General features: G+C 43.0%; 1 protein-coding gene across 7 annotated transcripts in view; it reads left to right on the top strand.

The window, feature by feature from the left end:
- The window catches only part of ENPP2 (ectonucleotide pyrophosphatase/phosphodiesterase 2), a 76,761-nt gene that overhangs the window by 22,862 nt on the left and 28,563 nt on the right, over window positions 1-25,336 (top strand). For 6 of the 7 annotated variants that reach the window (XM_075415642.1, XM_075415638.1, XM_075415639.1 and 3 more), the window contains exons 3-11: window positions 129-284; window positions 2,156-2,281; window positions 4,306-4,366; window positions 5,685-5,782; window positions 6,888-6,967; window positions 8,164-8,283; window positions 20,771-20,826; window positions 23,042-23,107; window positions 23,816-23,888. In XM_075415642.1, the coding sequence (XP_075271757.1) occupies window positions 129-284; window positions 2,156-2,281; window positions 4,306-4,366; window positions 5,685-5,782; window positions 6,888-6,967; window positions 8,164-8,283; window positions 20,771-20,826; window positions 23,042-23,107; window positions 23,816-23,888 (836 nt within the window). The remainder of the gene's footprint in view (window positions 1-128; window positions 285-2,155; window positions 2,282-4,305; window positions 4,367-5,684; window positions 5,783-6,887; window positions 6,968-8,163; window positions 8,284-20,770; window positions 20,827-23,041; window positions 23,108-23,815; window positions 23,889-25,336) is intronic. The other variant, XM_075415641.1, reaches the window with a different exon arrangement.

A 25,336-nucleotide genomic window follows, 5' to 3' on the forward strand; every position in this document is an offset into this window, starting at 1 on the left:
TTCCCTGGTCCCTTCCCTTCCCCAGAGCAGGCAGCCGAGGTTTTGCTCATCCATGTGGCTCAGTGCTGAGCTGCCCGTCCCACCGCTGCCAGCCTGACAGATGTTGCCCTGTTTCTTGTTCCACACAGTCCTGTCAGATTCCCCCTGGATCAGTACCTCTGGCTCCTGCAAAAACAGATGCTTTGAACTTCAAGAGGCAGAGCCTCCTGGCTGCCGCTGTGACAACCTGTGCAAGAGCTACAACAGCTGCTGCTTCGACTTTGATGAGCTGTGCTTAAAGACAGGTACGAGGGGTCTCCTGTCCCACACTGCCAGGCCCTGCTGACATCTGGCTTCTGCCAAGGATCGGGACCTGCCTGACAAACCAGCGCTCCCTGCCATAACCTGCGTCGTCTCCTCTCCTCACCACACCTTGCCTTATTGGGCAGGCTCGGCTCAGCCCAACATGCAGCCCATGTTTCCTTGCAAGGAACAGTAGGGATGCACACCTAGCGCTCCTCACTGCTGGGCTTCGGCCATGGTTTCCATGGCAGAAAAAGCAGGGCACTATTCATACTACATGAAAAGCAGATCTACTGATACTCAATTAAAAGCAATACTCACCAGTTTGACCTTCAGGTTACAGTGGAAAGAGCCATGGTAAAGGCTGGAGGTTGGTCATTCTTTATCAGCCGTCCTTTTTTGTCCCAAGTGATAACTTAACATTGGAGCAGGTCATGTTCACTTGTGGGCTCCGTCTTGTGGTTACATGTGAAGGTGCCTTGGAAGCTGGAAGCGTTGAAGTGGCGCGGGTCCGCTCGGAGAGAGGTGCAGGTGACCGCCTGGGCTTGTTACCCTTGCCCCAGCCTCCAATTTCCAGATGTCAGGATGTATATAACACATTGGTAAAAACGTTCGACTTCAATTCATTGGGCCCTGGGGGATAGAAACACAGCACTGGGTTCGTTTTCTTTTTGTTTTTTTCATGAGTCATAGGCAAGGAAAACTTCAAAGAGGGCCATGAGTTATGTTTTGCTTCTTCGCGTAGTGCATTTATATTGCTAGTTGTACCTATCTGCTTGAGTGTTTGCACAGTGGTCAGAGTTGACACAGGTGCCTTCTACTTTTGCCATTAAAAATTGTCTTGTATTATCAAAAAATTGCACCTACTAAGCAGCCAGAAGAGAAGTCTAATGATTAAAAATATCATTGCCCCTGGCTGTGCCATGCTTGAGAATTCTGACTTCCTCAGCTCTGTTTATAATGATATCATTTTAATAGCTTGGTACCAAAAAATGGTGAGCTAATCCAGTATGAAAAAATACTTGGTTCCAGGCCAAAATCTTCTGGATTTTAGGCTGGCACTGTTTTGCCCCTGGTGTGAATGACTGCAGAATGAGAGGATCTTTTGAGACATTGCTCTGATGTGTGTTTTACTGAGTGCATGTTGTCTAAAGTGATTTTCAAAGTTTCTTGCTGGTTGGGCCAGGACATGGAAAACCGTACGCTTACATCCTTAGGCCAAAGTGTAGCAATGTACTGCCCTTGAGAGAGCACCCTAATTTAGGCAGGCCCTTAGAGCTTAACTTCATTTGCAAGATGAGGAGAGCTGGAGTGGTTTACAGCAGCTGTGCCATGCTTTTCCTTGAAGAACAGCTCTTGTTCTCATCACTTTGCACTTGGTGCTGAATCTAACTATGGGTGAGGCAGGGATGCATCAATTTGCGTCCACATAGCCTCTTTCAACTTTCTCTTATTTCCTATGGATTGAACTGCTGGGGAGTTGAATAGTTTGGAGAAAGAGAATGGATTACCCAAGAAACACCAGAATTCTTAGTTTGTGCTTCAGCCCCATCATTTATCTGTCAAGATCCTTTCTTGTCTTCTCCTTTCCACACTTTTTCTGGCATTCGTGTTGTACAAAGCCTGGATTACAACACCTGAGGGTAGCAGAAGCACTTGTGTGTGGATGGAACAGCCCTCTGCACTTGCAGGACGCAAGGGTTCTTTTTGTTTCTGGTTGAAATGCCTGCTTCAGAGGTCTTGAAATCACTAAAATGGGGCCATAAACTTTACCTCCAACTTTAACGACTGGAGTATTGTCATTATGGCTTGAGTGAGTGCTTTTTGTTCTGATTATAATCTCTCATTCTTGCTTACCATGTGAATATTTTAGCTCGGGGCTGGGAATGTACCAAAGATCGCTGTGGAGAAACCAGGAATGATGACAGTGCTTGTCACTGCTCTGAAGACTGCTTAAGTAGAGGAGATTGTTGTACTAATTACCAAGTCGTTTGCAAAGGTACGTCTTTCTACCTCTTATCTTTCCAAACCCGATAGAAGGCAGCCCTGGGGGTAGAGAGGTTTTTTTTTTTTCTAAAGGAGGAACCTTCTCCTGGTTTTGTTCTGATTTTTCTGAGGAGGGGGGAAGAATGGGGAACTGCATTTGTAATTTTTTCAGCACTAGCCGAGGTGAATACTTCTAATCTGTTGATGTTAGAAGGACGTTGTCTTTGCCTGTGGAGATACTGATAGAACGAAAAGAGGCACAGGTGGATGAAGAAGAATTTAAAGCAAAACACAAAAGTGTACAGATGTGTTTGCATCACAGGGAAAGCATATCTGATGGTCTCTGAAGGAATGGAGCATTCCTAGACATGTTATCTCTGTCTCAGACATCCGCCCGCCCTCCCCTGCCAAAGCCTGCTCCGACTACTCAGCCCAACACACCTGTAGGCTTTGTTTCTTGTAGGAGAGGAGTTGGGAGAATACAAGGGCTGTAATTCGCAGATGGGTGGCATGGGCTTCAGATGACCATGCCATCTTCTAGACACACCACGCCTGCAGTACACTGCTTGGTGAGTGGATGGACTGTGAAGGCTTAAGTTTCATCCTCTACCCCGATCTTTTGGAGCATGTCCTGCCCTGCGTAATGTGTCTCCCATTCGGAGCAGGTCTTCTGGTGCTTGGTGATGAGCTCTACAGGTTCTCACTTTTGTAACTCAGCTAGTTCTTGATTTTTTCATTCATTACTGGTGGAAGGGTTACAGTTTGAAATTCTTTCTTCGCACCGTTTTGGCCAAATGCATATGTTCAGAATATTATAATAGTCCAGATCCCTACACTGAAAGTGGGCTTTTCTTCTTTGCTTGAGTTTTGCTGTTGGGAATCCAAATGAAATATGTATCTTCCAGCAAGTCCCCATACGTTACGTTTTTCCCCTTCCCAAAGAAACCCAAGGCTGAGACCACTTAAACACTGGTACAGTTTTCAGTTCCTGCCTTGTTTGCGAGCTCCTCTTACAAGGGTCAAGACAGAGGAATTTACATGTCTCCAGCTTTAACATACATAATCTTTGTTTAATTGGCTAATAACAAATGATCGCAATGACCCTGGCACTCTGACAGGAGTAAGCCTTATGTGAGAACAGTGTTTCCTCTTTATTCGTGCCTTTGCCTATCTGAGGATAGTGTGTTGTTTTTGTTATATTTTTTTCTTGGAAATTGTCGCTCCACCTCCTGTCACGGTCAGTTGGCATTGCTGCAGGACACATTTCCTGCAGGTCTTTTCTATGGTGCTTTTTGTTTTGTTCTTTTAATTGAACTGTAGTTCCTTTAAGAGTGCCAGGTTCAGGAAGCGAGCCTCATTAGCTAATTATTTGTTTTTCAGTTGACCTGTGAAAGTGTAAGTCATAAGCCACTCTATAGTCAGCATTCAGCAGTGAAAACCTTAAGAAAATAGTTGATTGCATAAAGTAATTTTAACTAATCTAGCTCTGAAAGGGTATTAATGCTTTTTTTAGCCATGTCTGAGTCTCACCTGATCTATGAGCTGATCAGCTCTCTAAACCAGCTGGAAACTATTTAGGGTTGTTTTTCTTCCCCGGAATGAATTTTGTTTTGTGTCTTTGGCCAGCTGAATCAGCTCATGGAGACATCAGAGCTGGTGGGGAGGAGGGTGGGAATTCACAGCCAGAAGCAGGGCTACCTGTTTTTGACAGATCGAAAATAAAAAAAATTAAAATAGATGACCACTGTGCCTAAAGCATTACCACTGTCTCCTGCGGTCAAAAGGATACTTTTAACTCCAGCTTTAACAGCTACTTCTAGGACTGCTAGTTTGGATGTTCTTGTTGAATAGAACATAACCAGATCTTTTGTTCAGCTTTGTGAAAAGACCTGCTCATTATTCATGGGAAATATAACAAGGCAGTCCATTAACTGGAGCTAGACTTCATTTTTTTTGACATTTTCTGTGAAACTTGCAGCTGTTCCCACAGATTTTTTTTTTTTTTTTTTTTAAACTCTAATGTGACTTCTCTGGTAGGAGAAACCCACTGGGTAGATGATGACTGTGAAGAGATAAAGGCTCCTGAATGCCCAGCAGGGTAAGTGTTTTGCACACAACTGCAACTGAAATGCAGCAAGGCCAACGGTCCCAGCTCTGCTTTGGACCTCTGAGCACCACGTTTCTACACTGGCCCTGTCACACAGGCTGGAGGGCCGTGGCTTGGATGCTTTCCTGTCCTTCACCATTTGTACAGTTAGGCTGGTAATGTTGTAACTAACGCATTTGCTTTGAGCTGCTGGATGACTAGTGGTGTATGATACGTGGGCTTGAACTCTTGGTCTTTGTCACCTGCTGATGGGTTTGCCCACTTCACTTACCTGCGCAGGGAAGGCAGCCAAATTCCCTTGAAGTCAGTGGAAAGGTTTAGGTTTTTCTTATTTCAAGAAAATTTAGGTTAAGCCATGTGTGAACACAGTTCAGGCCTTTTTTTTTAAAAAAAAAAATAGTTTTCTACATTAATGTTCTCTTCCTAAATGAAAGGATTTCTGAATTGCAATGGGATATAGGCTTGACTTCGTTTGAGCACATGAATAATATTGAGAAAGTAAGCACTTTTGAAACTGGTTGGCTCAGTATTATCCTGAAAGGTGAGTGTCTGCTCAGGTGCTGTGTTGGGTTGCACCTCAGTCTGTGCTATTTGAATCATAGAACAGTTTGGGTTGGAAGGGACCTTTAAAGGTCATCTAGACCAATCCCTTAGGGAGTGGGGGGATAGTCTGGAGGAGACAGGAGCCCCTGCTTGCCCTGGTGACAGTGATGGCTGCTTACCTCTGCAGCAGGTGACTAACACTAAAAGCCCAGGTGTGTCCACCCGGGACACATCTCTGCCTGCTTAGGGTCAACTGCTAGTAGCACTAATAAGTAAAAATGTAATAAAATAATAATAAAATACTGTCATCTTTGGTACGTGAGAATGAGCTCTGCCTCACAGAGCTCACTCAAAATGCCACATAGACTTTTGTTTGTGAAGAGAGAAGACCAGCTGTCGTGAGACATGTGGTTTTTAACTACAGATTGTATGCTAGGGTGGGTACTTATGAATACTATTTTTTTTTCATTTTCCATCTCCTTCTATAAGCACTTGCCTTTTTGGGCTATATGCTTTTAGCTGCTCAGGGAAGATGCCTTTTATGTTGGAGCTCAGCCCTTTCACCGACTGTGAGTGAACACTAGATGTTACTGAGTGTGAAGATTATCACTTTGTGCTGACCTGTTAAGTAAGCAAAAAAAAAAATAGAGACATATAGCATGTGCAGTAACAATACTTTAGATTCTCTGGAGTCCCAGTTAGCAAGTGGAAATAAAAAAAAAAAAAAGTAAATGCTGCCTTACAGTCCTGCTGCTTTTGCTTTCAGCTTTGTTCGTCCTCCTTTGATCATCTTCTCTGTTGATGGTTTCCGTGCATCATATATGAAGAAAGGGAGCAAGGTCATGCCCAATATTGAAAAACTGAGTGAGTACATCTGTTTTCTTACAATAAAATAATGGCAATCTCTTGCAGGCCAGCTGTTTTCATTGTTCATTGAGCAACAGAAGTCAGCATGGAGCTGGCGGGTAGAAGGGCTGCACCAAATGCAGGGCTTCTCTGGCTGAAAGGTCTAACAAAGATCAAGTCTTTATTTCCATGAAAGCGAAATGGCAGAAGTCCCCTTTGGTTTAGATGGCATCAACTGGTAGCTTGAAAGCACCCTGGCTAAGGCAGCGCTCAGCAGTGGGGAGAGAGCTGCTGCTTTGGGGAATGCTGCTCGGAATTGGTGACTTTCATGTGGTTTTGCCAGCAAAGAAATGCATCTTCAGCACATCTTATGTATCGTGTGTTCTTATAGGCTACTTAGGAAGTGCTCACAAAATTTCCCACTTGATTCAGAAATGTTGAAGATAAGGGTAAGTGGGTAAGTGGGTGCAGGAGCTGCGGTGAACATCTGATAACTGGCTGGGTACATGCTCCAGCGGTGAGCAGCCCTGCACTTGCCTCCAGGGGACTGGGCACCCACCCGGGTTTGCAGAGTACTGGGCACAATGCGTGTTTGAGCTCCTCGGCGTAGACTCGTAGTTTGTGTGTGTGCCCACACCCTGGGAAGGTGGTTTGTTCTTTTTTTTTTTTTCTTCCCTGCTGTGTGTGTGCTGGCCCTCACTTTGTGGAGCCATCTGGGGAGCTGTGGCCAAAGCCCATTGTGAAACTGCAGCTTTAGGGTATTTGTCACCTAAAATTAGCCTGCGTTTGGTCATGTTGTTTTACTTAGGAAGATGCTTCTAATGACTGTGGACTCTGGAAGAAGTAAAGGCAAACAGTCCATAGAAATGTAGCTGGTTCTATAGTCCTCTGGCTGCATTATTTCAGCTGTTTCTTGTGAAGTACAAAAGAGTGCATGAGTGGATTTATTAGTGTCTGATGGGAAGACCTGACAATTCTAAGCAGCAGAATGTTCATTTAAATCAGTTAAAATTTAACCGATTTCTGCAGCATTTTGAGTCAAAGCAATTGACTTCCTCTGTTTTTCTTTTCCATGTCTGAGAGCTTCACTTCCTAATGTTTGCATTCCCTGTTGATTTTTCAGGGTCTTGTGGAACACATTCTCCTTACATGAGACCTGTCTACCCTACAAAAACCTTCCCCAACTTGTACACCCTTGCTACTGTAAGTTCCTGGGAAGGACTTTTTGATGATAAAATGTTGCATTGCAGTAGAAATGTGGGTTGTGGGAAGCAAGGCTTTTTATTTAATAAAACTGCTTCGCTGTCCATCCATTTTGACCTTCAGTTACATTAAGTATTTTCTTCAATATTTTGAAGTTCTGAGATAAAGCGTATCTCACCATTATACACTGTGTTACAGCTTTTCTGTGCTTTCTTATGCCTGCTTTTGCAGTTATTTGTACTGCTGTGTAATTACAGGTCACAGTTTTTCTAGGGGTAAAAAACCACCCCTGAAATCCTACCCAGAATACAGCCAGCGGTTGTTCCTTCACTGGAGTAGCTGAAGCCAGTGGGGCTGACTTAGCAGCCGGCTTCCAATTCACAGCTGCTGAGTGTGTCTGGGCGCTGCGTTGGCCCTGCAGTAAAACGAGCCACTGCGGTGGCACGGCTGGCGGCCGCGCTGTCCCACCCTGGGAAGCAGGCGCTCCTGCGTCACAGTGACAGTGCTCCCAAAGCTGGGCTAAGGGACTGCCTACCTGCAGCTGCATTTTTTTTTCCCCATTCCTTTTTTCCTGCAGCCTCCGCACAAATATGGAGTGGGAAAGAAAGGAGAGGATGGAGAAATGAATAGCTGGGATGGGAGAGGGCCAAGAGAAAGCGAGAAGAGCAGAAACCTCTTACACTGCCTTTACTGCAGGACAGATTGCAATATAAGACCATGGCTTTGGGTGACTTGCCTCATTTTTTTTACTGGAAAATAACTTTTTCTCACAGAGGCTCTGGTGAAGATAAGACATTACAAAATGGAAATGCTAAGTGTTCCTCTTGCAAGCAGAGAATGAATTACTGTTTCCAGAAAAGGAATTCATGAAGAGAAACTGAAAGTTCAAATTAATCTTCTTTTCATAGATATTTACTTACTTTAGATGGCCTCAAACTAACTTTTAACCAGTGTGAAATACTTTAAAGTATCAAGTAACAGGAGTTTTTGTGCTTTTTAGCACAGTTCAACCATCTCTTACTGCTTGTGTTACTATAGCCAGTTTTAAATGTGCTTATCTTAAAGTTCCAACCTTTTCTGGTGTGCAGTTACAAAGATATCTATTTAAAAATAATTTAGTGGTATTTGCAGATAGCTATGAAGAACTGGATTTGCATGCATTGGGGTTTTACTAATTAATCTACTTGTACATAAAGGGACTCTATCCTGAATCACATGGAATCGTTGGCAACTCGATGTATGACCCAGTGTTTGATGCCAGCTTCAGTCTTCGAGGGCGAGAGAAATTCAATCACAGATGGTGGGGAGGTCAACCAGTAAGTTTCAGATTCCCTCCTCCTCCTTCCCTCCTCCCTCTCCTCCCCTCCTTCTGTGCTGTGGAACATAGCCAATAATAATAATAATTAAAAAAATACATCTGTGAACAATTTGTACCTAATCTCCCCCCCAGCTGGCCCTGCGTCTATCAATTTAATGTAATGTTTTGAGTTGGCTTTTGCTTTTCAGAATAATAAAGCCATTGATTACGGAAAGGTGCTTGCATTGATAAGTATAAATTAGATGTGGCTAGGAAAAAAACCTCACTTAGGCAGCAGTTTAACACGAATTACTATATTTTCGTCACTGTGGCATAATGTTTCCTTTTCATTATTGGTTTCTCAGGTTTTCGTCCTAGTAATGTTCTTGTGGCAGTTTTAGTATTAATGTTCTGTCAGAGCAGCATGGCACAGCTTCATAATTATTATTTGTGAAGTTCACAAGCGATCGCTGTTACCTGACTTGCTGCAGAGGCTGTAGAAGTTTGTGAATTAATTTCTGCCTTGAGCACAGCAGCAGTGGCTGAACTAGGTCCTCTCTCTCAGATTAGTGCTGGACTTCATGGTTTCTTTAGCTCTGAATTCTTATTGTGGGCAAGGAAATGGCCACCTTCAAAGTATTCTGTGTTACTACAGCTAAGAAGGTCCCCTTGCTTCTGTTGCACTTTCCCCTATTAGTGCATGCTGTGGTGGCTTGCTTTGCCAATGAAAGTGGGTTTAAATTAATAAATTTTACGTGCAAGCAGCCAAGGTGCATGCAAATTTCATTACACCGATTGCTTAGGGAACTACAGTTTAAAAACTCCCTGACCAGATAACCCCACAAAAAGGTGAGGTGATAGAGGGGGGGGGAGGAAACAGAAGGGGTTTGGGAACACCATAATCTGTCATTGCTGTTTGCTGAAGTAATCAGTGTCATCCCTCAAATCTTGTAAGACAGAAATGTCCCAAGAGACTAAAGGAAGTTACTGGGATGGTTTTAGGCTTAGCAAGTGTGTGTGTTCTTTGTCTGCATGTGGTTTTAGTCTGCAACAAATGTGAGACAAGATGGTTTAGAGCTGCAGGCAGATGTCTGACAGGCAGATGAGTCTGGCTGTAGCTGAGCCAGAATGAGGTATTTGTGCTCTTGTCAAATTTGTCAGCGTAACAGTGAGCGTGGTCACTCCCTTGCCTGGCTATGACCTGGGTTAGCTTTTAGAATCGTAGAATCATAGGTTGGAAAAGACCTCTAAGATCATCAAGTTCAACCATCCACCCAACACCACTATGCCTACTAAGTTGCATGGGTTGTGTGGAGAGGAGAGGGTGAGGGACCTGCCTGGCTATTATCATCCTAGATATGAGCAAAGAAGCAGGATCAGAACTAGGAGGAGTGAAAGGGTGGCAGTGGGTAACCTCTTCCTCCATTTCAGCTACAGCCAGAGCTGCACAGCTAACAAACCATGCCTGCCGCAGCTAGGCACCAAACTCATAGACAACACCGTGGTTCAGCTTGTGTGACAACTTGTTAAGCAGCTGTAGTTTAATTATGCATTGCAAATTTAGTTGTGCATCTTACCTTAATTACAATTAGGTGGGAGTTATTGGGCGACTAACTATTTAGGATTGTACAAATGTCTCTATTTTTAAACTATGATATTTTTAAAATACAATATAAGTCTATAAATACTTCATCACCTGTTATGTTGAGTGGAGAATATTGGTAATTCCCACATCCATCCGTTAGAAACATCTATGTTGCTCCAGAGAATAAAAGTTTTTTCTGGATTGTAAGCAAGGGTCATGACAAATGTCAGCTGAGAAGTGTTCAAGAGAGTTACACAACAGGGGATGACCATGCGCTGGATGAAAACCTCAGAGGATGGGGGGGAGTGTTGCATGCACAAGTAAGAATGATAAAATAAAGCAGCTGATCTGAAGAAGTGTTAAAAAGGAAAAACAGACAAATAATGTAATAAACTGGAAATGTCTTTGGAGAACTGGAAACAAATGCATAGAGGAACGGCTGTATTTCAATCCCCACACTCTTAGTATGAGGGAAGCCTGTAAGTTTGGCAAACCTGACAGAGTGGCCATAGTGGTTGGGTGAGGAGGTGGTAGATCTCTTGCAGAAGTAGAATATAGTTCTGCAAGAACGGGGCAACGGGTTGAGGGCTAGTAGGAGCCCTCAACCCGTTGCCCAGCAGCATGCGAGGGACACTGCAGCAATGTGGAAGTCTTGCGGAAGGGAGCTGGAGGCGCCTGAGGTATCAGGTGCCAACAAGAAAATACCCATGAAACACCTCAAGGGAAAAAAGGGGTGCTCTGCTATGAAGGTAACGAGGCCAACAGCTCAGATGAAATGCCTCTATACAAACGCATGCAGCATGGGAAACAAACAGGAGGAGTTGGAAGCAATCGTGCTGCTGGAAAGCTACGACCTGATTGCCATCACGGAAACTTGGTGGGATGAATCCCACAACTGGAATGTGGCTCTTGATGGCTACAGGCTGTTCAGAAGGGACAGGCGAGGAAGGAGGGGTGGGTGCGTTGCCCTTTACATCAAGAAAACACGACAGAGTGAAGAGCTGTCCCTGAAGAATAACCACGAGCAGGTCGAAAGCTTATGGGTAAGAATCGGAGAGAGAGGCAACAAAGGGAACCTAGTGGTTGGTGTCTACTACAGGCCGCCAGATCAAGAGGAGCTGATAGACAAAGCGTTCTTCCTCCAACTCCAGGAGGCTTTGCGCTCGCAGGCTCTCGGCCTACTGGGGGACTTCAACCACCCCAACATCTGCTGGAAAAGCAACACGGCAAGCTGTAGGCAACCCAGCAGGTTCCTAGAATGCATTGAGGACAACTTCTTAAGCCAGGTAATAAGCACCCCTACCTGAGGGGATGCAATACTAGACCTGGTGGTCACCAATGCAAGTGAGCTCATTGGGGATGTCAAGATCGGAGGTAGCCTGGGCTGCAGTGACCACGCGCTGGTGGAACTAACGCTACTGAGGGAAATGGAAATAACGAAGAGCATACTCAGGACCCTAAATTTTAGGAGGGCAAATTCCCAGCTCTTCAAGGAGATAGTCAGAAGGAACTCCCTGAGAAACGGTCCTCAGGGACAGGGGAACAGAACAGAGCTGTCAGGTCTTTAAGGGTGTATTCCAGAGAGCGCAAGGGCTCTCGATCCCCAAGTGTAAGAAGTCGGGCAGAGAAGGGAAGAGACTGGCATGGCGGAGGCAAGAGATGCTGGTCAAACTAAGGAAGAAGAGGGAACTGCACAGGCAGTGGAAGCCGGGACTGGCTTCCTGGGAAGAGTGTGGGGAAGCTGCCCGGTTGTGTAGGGATTGGGTCAGGAAGGCCAAGGCACAGCTGGAGCTGAACTTGGCAAGAGATGCAAAAAATAACAAGAAGGGCTTCTACAGGTATGTCAGCCAGAAAAAGATGGTCAAAGAAAGCATACCCCCGCTCATGAGCGAGACTGGCAAACTGGCAACAGCAGATGAGGAGAAAGCTGAGGTACTCAACAACTTTTTTGCCTCAGTCTTCACTGGCAACCTCTCTCCTCACCCCTCCCGAGTCGATGAATGGTATGAAGGAGACCAGGAGGGTAAAATCCCTCCAGCTGTAAGTGAAGACCAGGTTTGGGACCTCCTGAAGAACCTAAACGTACAGAAGTCCATGGGACCTGATGAGTTGCATCCCAGAGTCGTGAGGGAACTGGCTGATGTAGTTGCCAAGCCATTCTCCATGATATTTGAAAAGTCATGGCAGTCAGGGGAAGTCCCCAGTGACTTGAAAAAGGGAAACATTGTGCCCCTTTTCAAAAAGGGTAGAAAGGAAGACCCTGGGAACTACCGACCTGTCAGCCTCACCTCTGTGCCTGGGAAGATCATGGAACAGATCCTTCTAGAAGATATGCTAAGGCACATGGAGGCCAGGGAGGTGATTCGAGACAGCCAGCATGGCTTCACCAAGGGCATGTCCTGCCTCACCAACCTAGTGGCTTTCTATGATGGTGTAACCACAAGGGTGGACAAGGGAAAACCTATGGATGTCATCTATCTGGATTTTTGTAAAGCCTTTGACACGGTCCCCCACAACATCCTTCTCTCTAAATTGGAGAGCCATGGATTTGATGGGTGGACCGTTCAGTGGATAAGGAATTGGTTGGATGGTCGCAGCCAAAGGGTAGTGGTCAACGGCTCAATGTCCAGATGGAGACCAGTGACGAGTGGAGTCCCTCAGGGGTCCGTACTGGGACCGGTGCTGTTCAATATGTTCATCAATGACATGGACAGTGACATCGAGTGTACCCTCAGCAAGTTTGCAGATGACACCAAGCTGAGTGGTACGGTTGAGACACCAGAAGGACGGGATGCCATCCAGAGGGACCTGGACAAGCTGGAGAGGTGGGCCTTTGTGAACCTCATGAGGTTCAACAAGGCCAAGTGCAAGGTCCTACACCTGGGTCGGGGTAATCCCTGCTATCAATACAGGCTGGGGGATGAAAGGATCGAGAGCAGCCCTGCTGAGAGGGACTTGGGGGACTGATAGACGAAAGGCTGGGCATGAGCCGGCAATGTGCGCTGGCAGCCCAGAGGGCCAACCGTGTCCTGGGCTGCATCAAGAGAAGCATGGCCAGCAGGTCGAGAGAGGTGATTCTGCCCCTCTACTCTGCTCTGGTGAGACCTCATCTGGAGTGCTGCACCCAGCTCTGGAGCCCTCAGCGCAAGAAGGACATGGAACTGTTGGAGTGGGTCCAAAGGAGGGCTACAAAAATGATCCGAGGGCTGGAGCACCTCTCCTATGAGGACAGGCTGAGAGAGTTGGGCTTGTTCAGCCTGGAGAAGAGAAGGCTGCGGGGAGACCTGATTGCAGCCTTTCAGTACTTAAAGGGAGCCTGTAGGAAAGATGGGGACAATCTTTTTAGTAGAGACAACAGTGACAGGACGAGGGGTAATGGTTTTAAACTAAAACAGGGTAGGTTTAGGCTAGATATAAGGAAGAAATTCTTTATAATGAGGGTGGTGAAACACTGGAACGGGTTGCCCAGAAGGGTAGTGGAGGCCCCATCCCTGGAAACATTCAAGACCAGGTTGGACAGGGCTCTGAGCAACCTGATCTAGTTAGCGGTGTCCCTGCTCGCTGCAGGGGGGTTGGACTAGATGACCTGTAGAGGTCCCTTCCGACCCAAAACTTTCTATGATTCTATGATTTCTATAAATGATGCTCTCTGCAGGCGGAAGATTTTCACATTTGATAGGAGAATTGCAGACTTGGTAAGAGAAAAAATTATCTCCATCTATATATGGATTAGATACAGTCCCTTTCTAGCTCCTTTTTATAATTTTCTTTAAATGTCACATTGGCATAGACTGCCAAAAATAGTTGGGTATTGAAAGACAAGACAACAGAATTAAGGGAGGGGGAAGGGAAATCTGGTCTACGTATCACAGAAGTTTTGTCTGTCACATCACATATTCATCTGGTTCTTTCTAGGCCTAGGGTCTCAAACTGGAGTACTCAAACAACTTCAGAGTGGTACTTGGTTTGCACAGAACTGGGAATTACTGTTTTTTTGCCAGGAAGGCAGAAAAAGTGTCTAGGGCCTCAGTCTTGTATTATGGCTAAAACTGCCTAGAAGAGAATGTCATTTAATGTTGATAATTTCTAAAATACTTTCTTGCTCCTGGAAACTGGCCTGTTGTATATGGCTTTGTTAAAATGTGGGGGGTTTGGTGTTTTTTCTTTTTTCTTTTAATTACGTGTTCTAATACTCAGCACATTGCTGGGAAACAGCCAGATTACCATGGACATCAGTGGGATTTGGCAGATGAGTAGCTGAATGTTTCTACACCAGGAATTATGACTAGTCAATTTTAAGAGCATTAGGAAAAGGGGAAGTGGGGAAAAGTTAGCTTGGAAGTGTTTCGAGGTGCGCTAGCTGGTTGTGGGACTTCCTGAAAACCCAGTCTTCTGATTTAGTGTGCAACCTTGATTTATTATATAAGCTTAAAACCACCTTGTTTTCAAAACAAAAGTGTTTGATAGGAAACAGCCGCAAAACCACTCCTTGTATTGCTACAGCATCTCACAGAAATGTTGAGCATCAGGGCCCATGCTCCCAAGGGAGAAACTAACTTTACTGCTCATTTTTCATGACACTGAGACTCTGTTTTCATCCCAAGTAACTTTAAGCACTGAATTAGGCCCCAGCTGCCTTTGGCTTGTGTTAAGCAGTAGTTTTCCATGTCTTGATTTGCTGTAGTGATCTTAAGCTTACACTACAGATAAGCATTGCTTTTTTTTAGTGATGTTTATGATCCTTAGAAATAATCCACTGGCCTTCCCAAGGTCAGAAGATGACAGGTATAAAACTGCTGGTCTGTGGTTAATGGGAACAGAGAGGCTCCTTCAGAAGGTAACCCAGCTTGGATCTGAGTTTGGCTCCAGAGATGTCCCTCTCTTCAGAAATATCTTAATTGTAAAAGTATTGCAGGTTGTTTAGGGCACATTGTATGAGGATTTATTTTCGCTATTAGCCTTTTAAAGAGAATAGAACCCTCAAAAAGGGCCCAGCTTGAGTAACTGAGATAATCCTTAAAAAGGGCAGTGAAGTGCCTGGAGAAGTGACAGCATGTGTGAAGCTGTGTTTACAGCCTGCGAGGTATGCGTGTAGACACTAGGCATCATCATGGCGCATCTTAGTTGAATGTTCCTGATTTTATCTGAATTTCACATTCTACTTCAATCTTTGGGGTAAAACCGTTTTGCTCTCCTGTTTATTGGAATTTTATTGTTTTTACTATCTAACAATTACAGAAAGAACTTCTTATTTTCATTTTCTTGCCTAGTCAGCCCGAACATTGGCAGGATCGTTACACCTGAGCAGCTCAGGCTCTGCAGAAAGCTGTCATCTGCTTTTTTGTCTTGAACACATTTTGCAATCACTTTCTTGATTTGTGGGGGGAGTAGAAGGAAGCATGTCTATAATTGTCTTTTTATAAGTATTTCTTTTGGTCTAGCCTGAGCCATGAACAAGAAACAGGGCTCTTGAGTCTTTCTTGTACCAAAATCTTCTGTCTGGGCAAGAAGGCAATGCTTGGTTGTCAAGGCTGTGAGATCATCTGTGTCCTATTAAAGAGTAAGGAGTGTGGAAGCGGCTACTCCCCATTTTACCTTGTTGACAGGACAAATTGCAAATGCAGCAGGATTGTAACATTTGGCACCACCCTGGTATTAATTCTGCATGCTTGCACCAATCTTGTACATGTTTCTTTACCTGGAAATGCTGTGATTTCCCCTTCTCACCTTTGCCTGGCAGTGGAAGGGATTTCCCATTCATGCATTACCAACTCTCCACCACAGTGAGTGTATGTGGTTCCTCTGCTCCTGATGTGAATCTCCTTCCCTGGTTTGCAAGTGGGAGCATGTTTGGACAACTTGGCCCAAGGGCTGAACTTCAGAGCTGTCCCTCCCATCAGCCCTCACCTGAGATGTGGTGCCACCGGTCCTTTCACCGCGCAAGAAATATGGGGCAACCTTTGCAACGTTATGGGCTTTTACTTATTCTGAGAAGATCAGAGGAGGTGTCCCACTTTCTCTTCAGGGTTTAAAGACAATTCAACAGCTGTCTTGAATAACTCTGTATATAGTATCTGTGTGCAAACGTGTCTAGCAGTCAGAAGAAGGGAGAACTTGGGGCTTCCATGTTCCATATGGCATTGCCACCTATATTATTGCTTAGCCTGTCTATTTTTATCCGTAAATAAAGAAGAAGAATTGTAGTAATTCCACACAGAGGATATAAAAATGACAGCAATTCAACTTACAGGATATGTTTCATACACATCTAGAAAAGCATGTATATTATTTCATGGGACACTTGCCAGTGTACCTAGGGTTGAATCTGTGAGTCTAGCATTTAACAGGTCTTTCTGCATTGGAAAAGTTAGATATTCTTTAATTCCTGTGGCATGGTATGAAGACAGTGGTTAATCTTTGATTTTTTTCTTTTTAAAATATTTATTCCCCTCCTCTCTTCTAAAGCCAATTAATTCAGAAACATGGCCTTTATGTAGCTTACAATACAATAAATCTTGTCCCATATGCAAACCAGGGGTGCACGTCTGACATAGTTAAACATCTGACTATAAAATTCTAATATATTAACAGTTAAAAACAATGTATTTGCATATGGCAAATAAATTACATAAGCTTACAAACAGTACTGACCTTGCAATGCCTAACACAGCAAACTTTGTAACTGACCTGAACAAATGTGACCAGCCATAGAGCGTATATAATGTGTTGCATTTACAGGCTCAGTACTGGAACATCTAGGATTAATTAACTTTAAGACTGACCCTCACCAACAGAAAGGAAATGGAACAATAGTCCTTATTCCATTCTTAATTTCACTTGGTTTGGATGGACAAGGTTGAGAGGGCATCAGCTAACTCTTGTTTTTCTGTTCTATAGGGACTGACAGTGTAGACTCCTGTTAGCCTGGGAGATGCACGGCTTGTAGTTTGCTTTGAAAGACAATGAATTTAATTCAAAGACAGTGAGAGATGTTCACTGGTGATTAGGCTGCAGTAACAGTTTGCTATGCTTTTCTGCTGGAGTTGCTATCCTATAGCTGAGGATAGTAAGGAAACTTCTGTGCTCCTATCAGCTGCTCCAATCTGTTGTCTAATTTTACCTAGCCAGTAAAAGGTCTGGCAAAATAAGGGCACTTCTGGTAAAGATTGCTACTGTGAGATTCATCAGCAATAACTGTCACAACTCTAAAACACAGTGGAAATTTGATTTAAAGCTTGCTCAATGCAGATAGAAATTCTTCCACCTAGATGACTGCTGCTTCTCTGCATGCTTATAGACATCACTGCAAATGTATTGCTATGAGTAGCAGCTTTAAGTATGTTGTTGCATAGTACTGAATTTTCTTATTTCGGTTTTAAATAAACCGAAGGCTTTTTTTTTTTCTTCCCCTCTCTGAAAAAAAAGGAGGGGGGAGGTCTGGTAGTATTTTGTTGTAACCTGGAGTTGAACCAGGCTCTGCCTGGCAAAGTCAGGATGAAGACTCACTTCTCCGATGTTGTGGCCAGATAAAGGCCTTTTGATTTGCTGGTCTTTGACTTCAGCAGACCATTGTCATAGCTGTTGAGCTTATTTCAAGTACAGCAGATGCATGTCCTCATCCAAACAGTTAATGCCAATGGCTGCACTCCTGAGGGGAAATACCTGGAAGCAGGGAAGGTGCTGGTTTTTCCTGTCTGAAGCCAGTCTGGGTGCCTTTGGACTGCTCTCCCCTTACCACTCACATAGCAGTGTGCAACTAGGAGTGATCTCTGCTTGGTTGCGTTACTCCCTGTTCAGAGAGGTGTTCGTGCTGTTTTCACATGGCACTCATGAAGCACACTCTATGCTTGACAGGAATAAAAAATAGCTACCACCTTCTTGCAGGCATGCTGGGTACCTTGGCAATGTACATAGGGCCTAATTATTCATCTGTCAAGATGACTACTGTTTTACTTGCTTGGCCAGAGGGAGGGCGTCTTCTGGCACAAGTTTGAAATTGTTGCCTAAAATAGACAGGGTCAGGGGTGATTTCAGTAGCACTAGCAGTCACAAGCAGCACAGGACAGCTTCAGCTACCGAGGGTGGAACGTGGCTGCTCTGATTTGACCAACCAGGCAGGCTGGACCACTTGGACCGGTGCAGGCCAAAGCACTAGGAAGTCAAACTAGAGTTAACAGATGGTAAAATCCAAATACTGAATTCCCTGGACTTAGTGTGTTGGTACCTTCCCAAAGATATCTGCAAAATTATTTAAATTTTGCAGGAATGCAAGCACTTTCAAAGAAAAATAATTCTGCTGCAACTCTGCAGGGACAATGGTTACCCAAGTACAACGAGACCAAAGAGCATAACAGCAGTGGAACTGACACTTCTCATGCTGAATTTGTATTTGACCTCTTCTCTCTGCTATGATGGGTTTCTGCTCTAGGAATAAATCTGCAATGCAAAGAAAAATGTAATTGCTTTAAGCATGGGCCCTTTTTCACCTGGGAAGCCCATGAATCACTAATGAATATGGAGTAGCTCCTGCCTTCGTTAGACACAGGGCCCAGGCTAAAGTTATATACCCTGTGATGAATTGTGGGGCACAAATGAGCTTGTGGATGCATCCTCGAGTTGCGGTCACCCCTCTGACTGCAGCAAGCGGGCTCAGTGACATGGTCAGCGGACGGTAGGCACGCTTCCTCATCCCTTCTGTTTGCCTGCATCCTTCTGTCCCATCCTGTCAGGGCTAGTATTCTGTGAGCATTTGAAAACAATATCCCTGTCATTCAACAGTTCAAAACCAAATTCTTATATAAATTCAAAGCCATTTCTTCTTTTATGGGGGAGTTACTTTGCAGCCACCTCATCTTGTGGTCATCGTCACCATGCAAACCCCAGTGCTGGTGCAGGCTGGGGCTGATGCTTGGGGGACTCCCCATTTGGTGGCAGCTTCAGCACAGAAAAATATGAACCAACCCTGAAATCAGGCTCTTGAGGAGAAGCACCTGAAAACAGAGAAGAGCAGGCTTCAAATCCATGGCCATTCTGCTCCTGCTCTTGCTGCATTTATTTCATAAACAGCCATTTCTGTAGAGTTACCATGGATGTATTCTGCCCTGAAAAAGAGGATATGTTACGAAAAAGGTAGAAAACAATAAAAATAAATCATCTTTTATAGCTGTGATTTAAATTTAACTCTATTGAGTCCAGTAAGATCTGGCAGATTGGAAGATGAGCGATAAGTTAAGGGGTGTTTCCAGGGCATTGGAGAGGCAAAGACGACCAGTTTACCCGTAAATAACATAAAAATATCCAAATTTAATTGCTGTTAACTATAGCCTCAGTGTGCAAATGATCCTTCATCAGACTGTGCCAAATTTATTTCAGTTAAGAGTGATGCATGAATACTTCAGGCATAATGCATGCCCGGATGACAGTTTATAAGTGCCTGTGAGGTGAGGCAGGGAGCCTTGAACGTATTTTCAGAAAATTTTTTTGAAGTAAACCAAAGATTTTGCAATTATTAAGTAAGGGATCTATGTTTTGACTTAGCTGCATGTGAAATGCATAAACTGGAGTATGCATAAATAATGGGAAGAAATAATCTAGTTGTGTACATAATGCTGGCCTTTAAACTATTACCACTGTTGAAATGAGCTTTCAGTTAATTTGGATAGTTCCTTGGAAGAGAAATTTAGTTCTGTAGGGCTACAAACTCATATTGTTTTCTTTTCTTGATTGTGGACCATTCTGATGTTTGGTCATTCTCATTCCCCTGCCTTGGACAGATATTCATAGGCTAGAAGCGTGAAGGGAGAGAGAGAGAGAGAAGAGTAATGAGGATAACCAGGGGTATGGTATGGTTTTCATTAGAGAAAGATCAAGCAAACCAAGGCTAGCCTTGCTCAAAAAGAAATAGATAGAGGCAGAATATCATGAATGTTAGAATCATAGAATCATAGAATGGTTTGGGTTGGAAGGGACTCTTAGAAGTCATCTAGCCGAACCCCGCTGCCATGAGCAGGGACATCTTCCACTAGACCAGGTTGCTCAGAGCTCCATCCAACCTGGCCTTGAACACTTCCAGGGAGGTGCATCCACAGCTTCTCTGGGCAACCTGTTCCAGTGTTAATGTTGTATAGAAGTGGGAAGAGAAAGGATTAACTATGTGTTTTCACAGTATGAGAACAGTACCCTAACCCCCATGAATCTGGCACGTTTAAACTAAATGAAAAGAAATATACACTCATGCACTGTGGGACTACTTTGTGGAACTTGCTGCTACAAACTGATTTATAGCTAGAAAAATATATGGGATTCAAAGGACTGAAAAAAGGGTTTGAAAAATTCATGGAGATTGTTTCCATCCTTTCCATCAATCACCACTTCGGGGGAGCTCAAAAAAGTTCTAAACAGCTCTGGAGGAAGGTGTCCCTCCCCGCTTTCTTTATACCACTGCTCACTCATCTGCACCCATTTTTGGGTACTCTTTCCCAACACGTTTTCTGGCTACTGATGGCAGAATATGGGGAAAGAGGGACATTTATACAGACACTGATTAGTTAAAGTCAAGTCATGTTCTTTCCTGAGTATCCTCCAAAACGTGAACACTAACAGACTCAGGTTAGACGTGGCTGGTTTTTGAAAATTAAATCGAGTACTGAAGAAATTCCTGACCATGAGTCTTAATGCTTTGCATTAAAAGCAACACAGAGATTAGGGGTGAAAGTCTACAGTGCAGCAGCTGATCTGTTGCTACAGATTTTTGCATAGGTTTCTTACTCCATGTCGTTGAATTAGGGACAGAAGCTGAAGACTGCATTTTTTGCTTCTAGGCTCTGGGTAGAAGAATGTGTCTTGAAAATATTTTCTTTTGATTTCAGAGGGTCATTAAAGATCTGAACACATTCTAATCCTCTTATATTTTCCTCATTAGATTTGGATTACTGCAGCCAAGCAAGGGGTGAAAGCTGGCACGTTCTTCTGGTCTGTGTAAGTGCCCTCTGTTTTCTGGAGATTTGTAACTAAAAATTGGGAATTACTTTAATGCAAGTGTTTATTAAGTCATTTTCCTTAATCTAAGCATTCAGTAGCTTGGAGACTGTACCTGTAACTCTCCCTTGTTTCATTTGTGCGAAGTTTCTGAAAACTAAAGCTTATGCTACTGTTTGCTACGTTAAGTTCATACATTGATTTTTAGCAGTTGTCTGGATGAAAGATGTGTGACTATGTAAAAAAAAAAATTACTTTTTTCATTTGACTGTGTGTTGTTTTACTTCCTTAGTATTGCTAGCGATGTTTCCTAGTCCTCTGAGTGTTTGTGGAAGACTCTTTTATTGTCCTCTGATGTCGTCTGACATCAACAGCCTAACTGACTCAAAAGCCTGACTCACTCATTTTACGATCCAGTCTGACCTTTGCTTAAGATATCCTCCTTCCCTTTCCTAAAAGAGCCTCGAGGATCTTTGCTGCTTATTCTTTTGTTTAATGGTTCCCAATTATTTTCCCTTGTCCCAACTAAGACATATCTTCCTAGCCGAAAATGAATAAATTTTGATCATTTCTGAGTTCTGAGGAATTCATCTGGATCAATCTCTCTATTTCATTTTAGTGGCAGAACTGCAGGAGCAAAATAAATAGGCAAACTGTCAAGACTGAAGTACTAAGGGAGTTTGCCTATATTTTTGTGATTCCTTTAGGAATAATGCTCTTTGTTACTCTAAATATCATATAGCATATGGAGGGAATAATAAAATGTACCACCTACACAGCTGATGACAATTCAGGCATGCTAGACATTTATCTGACAGAGCTCCAGTCTGGTACTCTACAAAACAAAGAAATTAATGTGATTACTGAGCTCTACAACTGCATAGTCACCATAAACACCCTGGCCAATGCATGCCTGGGGATGTAAAGTGTTGCGCAAGGTAACTAAAGATATGTCATATGAATGACAATGCTAAGAGACTGAGACAGCCACTTTATGTATGAATGAAATATATGTGCCCTAAAACTACATGATTTATTTTGGGACACAGAATGTCTTCTGGGAGAATTTTCAGGCAAATTCTTTTAGGAAAACAGTAGTCACAAATGACTTTATTGAAATAATGGATTTTTTTCATATTGCACAAATAATAAGAATTTCAAAACTGTGCAATACCCAAGATTATTATTCTGCTTTATGATATTGCCTTGTTTGCAAATTTTAGCATAAATTCTTATTTTTATAGTTGTTTTACAACCAAAAGTTTTCTTGTGTAGTTGGAGACAGAGGACCACTGTTCTTCTACAAAGTATTAAAAGCTAACTGATTTCAAAATGGTTGTCGGCATCTCTGTTTTTCTGTCAGAGGTTTCCATAGACTGCTGAATTCAGTTCAGTGTGGTGGATCCAAGATGGTTGTATGTGATTCCTGTCTTGGGATGCTGCTATTGATCCAATGGAATCTGGACTGGTTATGCTATTGTGTTAAAATAACTGCGTGGTCACTGACCTGCAGAGCTTTTCTGAGTTGAGATATTTGGAAGTTTAAGAGCTCTTTATAAGGTTAGTCGTTCTCATAGCATGAACTTGGCCTCAGCAGACGAGTGAGAAGTCTCAGGATACAAACAGTGGAATAGGATGAGTCTGTTCTGCAGAGTGAGAAGCTGTCAAAATTGTGCAAGTCACCGTGATGATGGCCTGGTGTTTCAGATGGCTCTGTTTTGAGTTACACCAGTCTAACCCTCAGTTTGGTTGCTTCTAAGTCAATGGGAACTTTCCCAGTGTCTTCAAGACTACCAGAGCAGGATGGTCATTTAAATCTGTACTGATGTGAGGAATTTAATGGTTGTTACTCATGTCAGCTATCCACTGGCAGCACCATTGTGTGTCAAAAAGGTTCATCTGGGTTAAAGCTACCAGAATGGATCTTTATTCACTGCTATTTAGAATAGTTAGATTTACTGCCTTGAGTTCTGACTCCAGTTACAAACTTTTGATCATCTTTCTTTTGGAGTATGTGGACATCCAGGAGATCTGAAATTATTCTGTGTGCAAAATAAGAATCAATATCCAGCAAGAAAGAAGATACAGCATCCTAAAAGCAAATGCGGTTGTTATGACTGATTTTTACTGTGTTAGAATCAGTTCATTGTAAGGCTTTGTTGATGCTTTTTGTATTCTATGATAACGAGGTATATTTTTTTATTTTGTGGTCCAGTGTCATCCCCCATGAGCGCAGAATATTAACAATACTGCAGTGGCTAACCCTTCCAGACAATGAAAGGTAATTCACTTGTTCTCATCTGCTGTAGGATAACTACGAGCTTGTCTTCTCCTTAAAAGTAGCTGGAAGAGCAAGGGGAAATTTAATTCTAAAAATGTATTTTGTGTGTTACATGCTGTCACTGATTTAAGGATTTGTTTAGGATTTGTTTTTTGTGGGTTGGGTTTCTTTATCTCGGCTGTTAACCGTCAGCATTTTGATTCTTCACAATAAATGTATGGTATGAATTTATTTCTTATCAAGAAGCATTTAGTTACATGGATTAACTTGGATTGTTCTTATCCTACTGAGTCTAGTAAGGTTTAACAACCTGCCAGGCAATGGCAATTGCAGGACTGGACCCCGAGGACTTGGAAAATGTTAAGATTTTAATGATGAATATTTTTTAGTACACAAGTTCCCACAAGCTGCTGGCTGCAAAGCTCAGGCGAGCTGCTGTTGCGATCTCTCCTACAAGACTTAGGAGGAATGTGTGTCCTCAGATGGTACCCCATGTGCCTCCCTGCATGTGTTCTTGGATTTAATAAAACTGTAGAACAACTAATTGCTTAATTGTACCATGGAAACATATGACTGAGAAACAGTCCTTTTTCCATAAAGTCAACTCGTGTTGGAAAGTTGTCTTGGTTTGACTTGACCTAACAGGTCTGGGGTTTTTTGTTGTTGTCAAAGGAAAGCTATCCTGAACAAGACCTTTCTTTCTTTCAGGCCGTATGTTTATGCTTTCTACTCTGAACAACCAGATGCTGCTGGCCACAGATATGGTCCTTTCAACTCAGAGGTTAGTACAGATTTTCTTCTGCAGAAATAGCAAGTGTCTCAAATACATTTTTTTAATAATTGCCACTGCTCACGAGTAACATTTTTAGCAACTTTTTTTCACCCATTTCTTCAGTATGCTATCCCCTCTGCCAGAGAAAGCAAAGTTATTGTCTAAAGGATTGATCATGGGAGATTCACTTCTGACAGAAGGAACTGCCCGTGCCTTTCAGGAGGCTATTTCTATGTGTGATATGATAATGCAAATGGATGATTTATTTGGCAAAGACAGGAGTCTATTTGAATGTAACAGCATCATTTAACTTTCCTCTGACAGTTTATCCTTCTTAAAAGTAATAAAAATATAAAGCAGAAAATATGGAGGAAAAATGCAGAGAAGAAAAAGTTGGTTTTTTTTAAAGCTGACAGTGTACAGTAGCCAAAGAAATAATTCCAGTCCATCATGAACTCTAAAAAGCTGCTATTTCTAGTTTTATATAGTCCTTACAGGGGTTCAGAAAGTTTGCCTGTACTGTTCCCTCAGGACCAGACTGCTGAGTTTGGAAAAAGTTTTGAAACACCATAAGGTACTTTAATGAAAAAATATGTGCAAAACACTACAGTAGTTTAACCCCTTGTTTGAGCTTTGGGTAGCTGGCAAGGACTGATGAGTACTGCTTCCCTGCCAATACTGTCCAGGTGACAGGAACTTGAAGACTATGCACTTGTCTGGGGTTTGTGGGGACGGAAAGTATATTCTGCACTTGAATATCCCACTACTTCGTGTGACTGGGAACTGGCATCTCCAATGATCTCTGACGTCTGGGAAAAGTCCCCTAGTTTCAGTGCAAATATATGACTGCAGATTGCCATCATAAGACTTTTGGAGGTTTTATACATGCGTTTTAAAGGATGAACAAATGTTTGCAAATCATTGAAAACTATGGAGTGTATCAGATATGTACCCTTTGGAAGATAATACAAATCTCTCTGAGAAGCCGGGTTACCCAGCAGTAGTTTCTTACTTGTTTGATATACATCTGATAGCTATTATTCATGGGAGAAGACAGCATTAATCTTTTTTAATATGCTTGAGTTATTTGAGCTGTTTAAATAAGTTTGCAGTGGTTGTGAACTTGCTGTTGGTAGCATCCCTGATGGAGCAGTTTGAGCCATAGTCCCAGAGCAGCAGATGTGAGGAATTATTCCAAACCAGCAGTGAAACACCAAGCTGGATAGGAAGAAATAGGCCTTTTTATATATAAACAGTGGTTAAAATCTGCCAATGCTCTTGCTAAACTGACAGGCATTGATATGTCTCCATGTTGTCATTTGGCTCAGAACAAGAGAGATGTCTGTCTCAGTCAAGCGAGATATCAGTAATGAGAACTCTCTGATTCAAGGATATATTACCCAATAATGCTTTATAGTTCCTCTTACTTAAGTGTTACAAAATATTATATGTGGCTT

This window comes from Opisthocomus hoazin, chromosome 3 (assembly GCF_030867145.1).
Source record: "Opisthocomus hoazin isolate bOpiHoa1 chromosome 3, bOpiHoa1.hap1, whole genome shotgun sequence".
NCBI classification, from domain to species: Eukaryota; Metazoa; Chordata; class Aves; order Opisthocomiformes; family Opisthocomidae; genus Opisthocomus; species Opisthocomus hoazin.